Genomic DNA, 8,913 nt, shown 5'->3' with positions numbered 1-8,913 from the left:
TACATAAGGACCAGGTTTGATCTCGCACGCGAAAGAACGAGGGCAGCGCTCTCAACTTGAAAGTTAGCACGGGACGAGCTAATCGCTGTAATTAATTTAATAATTCTTATAATTCAACGAGCAGGACGCGCGAGTAGAGATCTCTAGGACAAAAAACCTCACAATCAAGAACTCTCCGCAAGAAGTTTATTTAAAAAAAGGGGAAGGTCGCACTGCTCCTCTATATAGCTTTGTAACTGAAGATCTTGGCAATTATTGTAAAAAGACAATTCAAAGTATTTTCACTTTCATTCATGAGAAGCGCTGACATACGTTCGACAGAGGTTTTTTCTTTCTTGGTTTTGTGAGAGATTAAGCGTCATCAATATTCATGATCGGGATCATTCATGTTTCTCGGAGATTAAAAAGTCACTTGGAAGTTGGAGATTAATAGTTCTTAGTATCTATTAGAATTTCTTACAGGAATTTGAAGAATTGTATGCAAAGAATGCGAACTGGATTCTAAAATTAGAATCTTTTGCAAATATTAAAAAATAGTTCAAGCAGATGGCATACCGCTATACAAAAAAAGGTTTTGTATAGACTATAGACGTTTTCAATATTTTATATTTTTATTTATTACTCTGAAAACTGAATGATTTTAATACACTGACAATGAAACTAAGAATAATACATATTTGAAAAAACGTTTTTTGAAATTTGACGAAAGGAGAGATGAGATAAAAGACAGAAGAGTGGAGAGGTAGAAGAGGGGGGGGGAGGGGCAAACGAATTTTTTTTAGTATATAGGTCCGGCAATTCTTTTTCAATTTTTGCCGCTAGATGTTAGTTAATTGTTAAAATAAAAAATGTCAAATATACAGATGCAGCAAATCTTTATAATAAATTGTGCTGTTAGTAGTTACAGGAAGTTATTTGCGGAGTCGTATAATACTGCTATCAGTATGATTCTAAGTAGTTTCTAGCGTCAATATTGACGAAAAACGTATGAAAACTGTAGTGGGAAACATTTGTTAAAACAACGAGTTAAAATTCGCCGAAATAGAGGTTACCCACGAAAATCCAGAAAAGAGTTTAAAAATATTTTTTTTCTAAACAACTGTATTATAGAAGAGAGCCTTTTTTCCATACTTTATAGACTTTGACGTGCTTCTTCTTTCTTGTATATGCTGGTATAGACTTTGTCCTTTGAGTTTTATAGACTGCTTTTATAGCCACTACTGAATAGCATTGTTTTTATACCATAGACAGTGTTTAGTGCAACTGTTTAATAAAGTAAAGAAAATATTAATTTCGATTTTTTATTTGAACAATATATAACAATATTACTTTGAGTCAAGTTAAGTTAATGCTTTTCCAAATTAAGTTAAGCTGAGTTCGAGTTGACCAATGACATGTTCACTAGTGATAGATCACGAGGTTTTGACCAATAAAGTTTTTAATCATATTTTTTAAAGCAATGCTCACAGCCAAAAAATGCTAGACTACTGTATAATGTTTATATTCAAACTAAGTTTTGAATGATTCAGTATTTACATTTTGAAACAACAATATTCCTTTTTCCACTGGAAGGAAAATATTGTCTCTGAAAATGAGCTACTAAACCCCAGAAAAATCTTCTTTGAAAAATCCGCCGTTCTCGTATCGAAATTTTGAATAATTTTTGGACTTTTTAATTCGAACTGCTACTTAAATGGTATAATTTCAATTTGATAAACGAAGTATTTATTTTACATATAAGTTAGTTATAAGGATAGAAAGGCAAACAGATTCTAAGTAAAAATACGATTCGTAAAAATAAAATAAAATTCTACTTTATAAATTGCAATCCTTTGGTGCCACCTGTTTTTGATTAATCTGTATCTATTCGGTCCATCAGGAATTTTATACGGGAGGCGTGAAACGGAATAAATTCAAACATGACGCGCGTGAATCCCAGTCCTCAGTTTGTAAACTTTTTAATGCAAAACATGACTCGCAGTTTCCGCGTAGTTTTAGTAGCCGAGTTCGATGTTTAATCTATTTTTTTTGTTTGTGTCTTTGCAGGCGCTACGGCACGAAATGCGGCGGCTGTCTCGAAGGAATCAATCCGTCGGACCTTGTGCGGAAGGCGAGAGACAAGGTTTTTCACCTGAATTGTTTCACCTGTCTAGTTTGTCGGAAGCAGATGAGCACTGGAGAAGAGCTTTACGTCCTGGACGACAATAAGTTCGTCTGCAAAGAGGACTATTTATCGGGAAAACCCTTACCAGTCACGCATCATGTACATGGACACCATGGTAATTAGAAATTCCAATAAATAATTCATATTTGATAATTGACTGATATTAGTCACGAACAAAAGATTTAATTAGTGATCTAAAACGGAAAGATATTGCGCAGGGTGGAAGTCAGAAAAGCGTCTTTTAATCGCCTCATAAATGAGAGTTTTGTAATTATGACTTTCCAAAGTTCTAAAGAATCTTAATATAAATATTTTTTTAAATAGAGTTATTTGCGTACTACCAGTGTTTAATTTAAATGGATTTTCAATAAAATACTAGAATTTTTTAAAATTGGTTTGGCAAACTATACTTCCAAAGTAGCAATTGAAAGAGAAGATAGACTTTGATATGAGATATAAAAATTAAGGTTAAGGTAGAAATCACATTTTATTGTTATAGTCAGTGTAGATAATCCAAAAAATAGTCACCCACAAATGTTCTGTTTATGTTCATATAGGTTTGCCAAGTAATCGGTTAAAGACGTCTTTCTGACTTTTTCGCTGCCTGGATAAAGGGGAGAGAAAAGGTAGTTAACACAATAAATAATTTAGATTTTAGAAATTTAGAATGTAGGTTTAAGGTCTATAATTTCTATGAACATTAGAAACTGTGCTTTTAAAGTAAAGAATTCTATAATGTCTCATTTATATTAATTTGCACTGAGAAAAAGTATCATTGCCTCAGCGTGTTTTCTTTTATTGTGGATAGCGTTTTATTCATATTTAGTCAAATTATGATTGGTTGAAAAAATAAGAGCCCTTAATAATATTTTTTAAGGTACTTTACTTTATCTCTTTTTAATATAATAATTTGAACGTAATTTTATCCTATATGATTTTTATAAGATTGCAGTATACTTGTCAATTTTTTTGATTCTATTTCTTTTTAACTAAATATTTATATATTTTAGACAGCTTTCAATAGGTTAAGAATCGTCTTATACATTTTTTTAATTATCCGTGAAATTTGAGTGATCAAATCTCAGATTTTCAGTTCAAATTACAGATTTTCGAAGCGAAATTCATATTCGTTTCAGGGTTAAATTTAAAAAAGTTCGGCTCACAAATTATTTCAAAATATTACTTATCTCTTTTAATTTCAATCAGTGACATCACAATGAGAATCATCAAAATTTCACTGTAGGAATTAGTGAGGTACTTCTGGCTACCCATAAATGAAGTTTCAAGAAGTGTTGCAATTGTTTGTAATCACTTTCAGTTGAGTAATTATAATATAGTTAAAAAAAATTGGTTTCTCTTTTAACTTGAATCCGTGAAATTTTTCTGCCTGTAAAAATTAAATGTCAGTAAAAATTAACTACTATCGGTGAGAAAACTATAGGCATCTGCCTTTGAAGCTTAACAACTCAGCCAAAAAAAATGCTAACGGAACAAAAAAAACAGTCCTTTAAAACTGAAAGTGTTCTACGTTAATGAACTTGAAGACGTTCATGTAAAAAAAATTTCTGCTTAGCAGACTGAAAAATTAAAAAAAAAGTAATGATTTTTGGGTACATTTAATAATAGTCAAGTTTAGAACATTATTTCTTATGCAAGGGGTAATGGGAAAAGTTGAAAAAAAATTATGAGTTTGAGTTAAACAGTTGTGAACCAGTTTCAGTTCAGAAATTTAAAAAATAATAAAAATTGTTGCTTAAAAGTACAAAAATGTGCACCTATATTATCTTCAGTTCTAATACAGATATTAAAGTGATTCACACTGCAAACTGTAATGGATAGGCTCTGTATTTATTTTCAATCACCCGGAAGAATGTGTTATTCTTCTTTTTTATGAAAATCGCGATATTTTTAGACTTTTTTTGTTGGAAAACAAGGGACAGAACGCAGGGGAGGGGGGCCTTTTTTGTTTTACTGCCGACCGCTGGTGCCATTCTTCGACCCCTGGTTCTGAATGCTTGGATGGCACCTGGGCACGGATCGAAGAAAGGGACCAGCGGTCAGCAGTAACAAAACGCCCTCCTCCCTGCTTTTTGTTACTTGTTTTTCAACAACAAAAAATGTCTAAAAATATCGCGATTTTCACAAAAAAAATAAGACTAACACATCCCTCCAGGTGATTGAAAATAAATACAGAGCCTATCCATTACAGTTTGCAGTTTGAATCGCTTTAATATCTGTATCAGAACTAAAGATAATATAGTTGCACATTTTTGTACTTTTAAGCAACAATTTTTATTATTTTTTGAATTTCTCAACTGCAACTGGTTCACGAGAGTTTTCCTCAAACTCATGAATTTTTTCAAATTTTTCCCATCGCCCCTTGTATTATAAATAATGCCCTAAACTGGACTGTTCTTAAATGTACACGAAAATCCTTACTTTTTTTTACATTTTTCAGTCTGCTAAGCAGAAAAAAATTTTTACTTAAACGTCTCCAGGCTCATTTACGTAGAAGGCTTTCAGTTTTTATATGCCTGTTTTTTTGTTGCGTTATCATTTTTTTTGACTGAGTTATTAGTCTTCAAAGGCAGATCCCTATAGTTTTCTCGCCGATAGTACACGGAGAAAAATGGTTCTTAAAATCAGAGGTAAAAGTACTAGGTCACATAGTAAAGTTTTAGACGAACTACAAGAATAGTAGTAGTAACAAAAAATACTGATAAAAAAAACTATTTCACAGGATTTATTACTATTTCTGCATGGTAAAAATGATTATTTTTCTAAATGGTAAAATTAGCAATAATTTAAAGTTCTAGACGCTAAAAATCGTGAGGTATTTTGAGAGGTATCTATATATTTTATCTTATCCTAAAAAATATTTTTATCTGACTGCTCAAAATATAATACCTTATGTAGAGTAGCACTAAATATAATGTAAAAAAGGCGAAATAAATATTTTAAAAGTAATATTTATGATGAAGGAAAATGCAGAATATTACATTACATGAAGAAAAATGCCTTATATCCGATAGCGATTTACGCTATAAATATAAAATAATATTTGCCATCAACAATTGCACAAAATGAATAGTTGTGAGAGCACTAAGCGCTAAGGGGTATGATAAGAATTCATACTACTCCACATAGTAAAAGTTCCCTTGCGCTGTAGCATCAATTAACTGTGCCGCATGGCCATTTCTTTAACGGCGCACAGCACATTATTCTATCCGAGAAGTAATTACTTCTTTTTTAAATGATAAAATGCGCTCCTGACGACATGTTTTTGCATCTACATTTACTTTTGGAGCTAGATTCCATTTTGGACATAGATTCGATAACCGAGCGCGAAGTCGAACGTGAATCACCGTTCATATTACTCAGTTCTTTAGGACACATTTTCCAAATTTGCCAATAATTAGTATGCATCAAAACAGTGAAAAGTGAAACTGAGTATCTTATTGTGTATCTGTTAAAAAAAGTGGAATATTTTATGAAAAACAATCAAAAGTATAACTTTTCTACCTGAAGGTAAGTTCATCAACAATCAAAACTTGCTTCTTAGCTCACATTATTTTATTCGTCATTTTCTTTTGGACAGGTTCTATACATTCACTGGTATATAGTAAGTTATTAAATTTCCTGAAGTTTGAACTATCTTTATATTTGCATTTCTGCATCAGGCAAATACAACCGAGAGCATATATTCGTACCTGACGTCACACTTACTGTCTCTCTCCATATAACCAGCCTTACTGTTAAAGGGAGAGAGATGGCAGCCTGTGACGTCAGCCAAAAAGGGAACGAATTTCTGCGGGCACTAGCCGCGCCATGTAGGCTTCGATTCAGACAATGTTGCAGGTATATTTCCGCACAAATTTGTAGGGTGGAGAGCGTTAAAAAGCATTTAGCGTCCACTTAAGTAAAATTTTCTAAGGGCTAAAGGAAAATTTTCGCCTTGACCTCAAGTACATAAATGGTTGCAATTCTTCATTAGATGTACAGTTTGTATTTAGTATTTGCAGTGATAAGACGGGTCTGTGAAGTTATTGTGAACATTAAAAAATTTTCTATTTTATTTGTTCAACTTTGTGCGCGATATTACTAAACAATATTCAATTGTGTAATTTCGATGGCTACGACTCACGAGCAATTTTACCATTTCAATCAAAATGTACGCATTTTTTTTCCTTAATGTTCTGATTGCAATATTCAGCATTGCCTAATGCAAAGTTTCCTATACGAGTATCCCATTTTACGGGTTAAGGAAACTCGTTTTTTTTTTAAATAGTTTTAAAAATAATAGTTTTACACGGTGAAACGTCATCCGATTATAATATAGGTATTTTTCAAATTAATTTAAAGCTTGAAGTATGAAAATTTTTTCAATTTTGGTAAGGCACAATAGTTGAGTTCTTGTAGCCTACTAGTCTAATATGTATTTTTAAAAGTACTCTTAAGGACATTTATTGTTACAATATGTAATTTAAAAAATATATAATCAAAAAGAAATAAGTCATTTGCCGTCGCTTTAAATTTCATTTTCCAAAAATTTAAGTTCTATCTTTCCTAGAAACAGTTTAGTCCTTCGCTTTTTACTTTCGGGGTTTATTTCATTTTTAAATTAAATTTGTTAAAATCTTAAGGGCATTTATTATTAGAATTTGTAATTAAAAAAGTATATAATTAAAAAGAAATGTCTCAATTACTCCTGGAGATTTAATTTGTATTATAATATATTAATAATTAATCAGTCATTTAAAAACATAGAAATCATCAAATAATTATTTCAAATGAAATATTTGGATAATTCCTAAATAATTTTTTTTAAAATTCTGTTACTTAAAATTTAAATCAATAATAAACTTTTATACAAATTTTAGAAAGAACTGTAGTGTATAAATATATAATTCGAAAATTTGATTTAGTTGCAAACATTTAAAAGAATTATATAATTGTAACTGATTTTATTGGAGCTATTTAAAATCGAAAGAAATTTTTATTATAGAAATTCTAGCCGAAATTCAATCACATACCCTTGAAATGAATAATCAAATAAAGTGACATAATTAAAAGCTGTATAAATGTAATCCTTACATAATTTGATATTGTTAAAAAAGTATGCATCTAATAATAATTAATTTATCAGCCTGGAACATACAAAGCATCAATAATTGTATTCATTCAATCATTCTATTAAATCTTACTTTTTATTTTTATGAAAATTGTAATTAATAATAACCTTTGAAACTCAAATTACTTGAATTTTTTCTAGGAATAATACATGCAAAATTGTTATTTATGCATCAATATTCTAAATTTGACTTGGAAATTAAAATATTTAAAGTAGAACAATTAGAGTTTTAAGTTCAAGGTTACTTTTTTTTTAGTTCTGAATTTTTGATTTATAATATCACTGATTCTGAATTAAAGTTGAATATTTCTAGGTATTAATTAAGTCAAATATTTCAAACTAAATGGTTTTAAAAAAAGAAGTATTACAAGTTAGCGTTATTGTTCATAACATACGTTATTGTTATGAGGATATTGTTCATTGTTCATTTCCATTATATTTTAGATACTTTATTGAATTATATTTTCCAGGCACTTCATGATTACGTAGAAAGGGATACCGAATGCAAGATTTTAAAGAAAAAGTTTGATGATAATGGTTGTTTGTCAAACAGCGATAAAAATGCTTTGACAAGAAGAGTCATTACCAGAGAGCGTGACTATTACATTACAAATTTTGGCCTTCCATTGAGAGATTTCAAGTGAGAGAACTTTTCCCCCAATTATTTTGTCAGATCCAAATAAATTAAGTTTAATATTGCCTTTTTCTTTGTTCCAGAATCCCGACAGAAATATTTAAAAAATTAGCAGCAGAAATCAGTGAAATATTTTATGAAAATGTAAATGTTTATTACATTCCACACTCAAACTTTAATGGGGAGAGTTTAAACACTACAGGCAAATTATGGAATGCCTACAACAACGTTAAAAATAATATGCGTTCAGATAGAATGCTCCTTACTAAAAAACAATTTGAAATATCAAGGCCAGAAGAAATAGAAACATGTAAGTCTATAACTCGAAGAAATTCGCAGAAGATTTTACGAAATTAAAAATAAATTACATCATTTCTTTTCAATTCTATATGTACAGCTGTAATTATCCCAAAAACGATTGAGGAGAATTTAAGACAACTAGAATACAACAAAATGAATCCGTGGGACGAGGTGAAGGCACAATGGTCTTCAACTTTTCAAGTTCGTAAAGAGAAACTGATGCTCGAAAATCTGTTTTGGAATATAGGCTGCGTAGTAAATGTAATATACATGTATATTGATCAATTCTTATAAAAGCCATGTAATCTCAATTTACACAAATTAAAGATAATTCTGACAGTAATGCTTAATTCTAAATAATAAAGCATTATATTTGTTTCTAGTGGAACATAAATTATTCTTGGTTTTAAGTGGATAAGTTCAATTAAGTACATAATTAAGGCAACTAACCTAAAAGCAGCCGTACTCACGTAAAAATTCTGACATTGGCAGTGAATTTTTATGAAAATCCAACCCGTAAGTTGCACTTTGATTATAAATAAGAATTCAGTCGATGAGTTGTAGGTTATTATTTGTTAGGGTATTATTTGTATCGTAAAAAAGAGTAAATAAAAGTTGAAAGTTCTTTGATGTATTCAAATCTTGTCAAATATTTAAAACTAAAATAATAACCTACAATTCATC

General features: G+C 30.3%; 1 protein-coding gene across 2 annotated transcripts in view; it reads left to right on the top strand.

The window, feature by feature from the left end:
* LOC117169059 (LIM/homeobox protein Lhx5) overlaps positions 1–8,913 on the top strand; it is a 74,471-nt gene that overhangs the window by 46,184 nt on the left and 19,374 nt on the right. For both annotated transcript variants that reach the window (XM_033355161.1, XM_033355160.1), the window contains exon 3: positions 2,047–2,279. In XM_033355161.1, coding sequence (XP_033211052.1) covers positions 2,047–2,279 — 233 coding nt within the window. The remainder of the gene's footprint in view (positions 1–2,046; positions 2,280–8,913) is intronic.

Source organism: Belonocnema kinseyi, chromosome 3 (genome assembly GCF_010883055.1).
Source record: "Belonocnema kinseyi isolate 2016_QV_RU_SX_M_011 chromosome 3, B_treatae_v1, whole genome shotgun sequence".
Lineage (NCBI taxonomy): Eukaryota > Metazoa > Arthropoda > Insecta > Hymenoptera > Cynipidae > Belonocnema > Belonocnema kinseyi.
The sequence above is the reverse complement of the archived record's forward strand: the minus strand, read 5'-3'. Positions and strand labels throughout refer to the sequence as shown.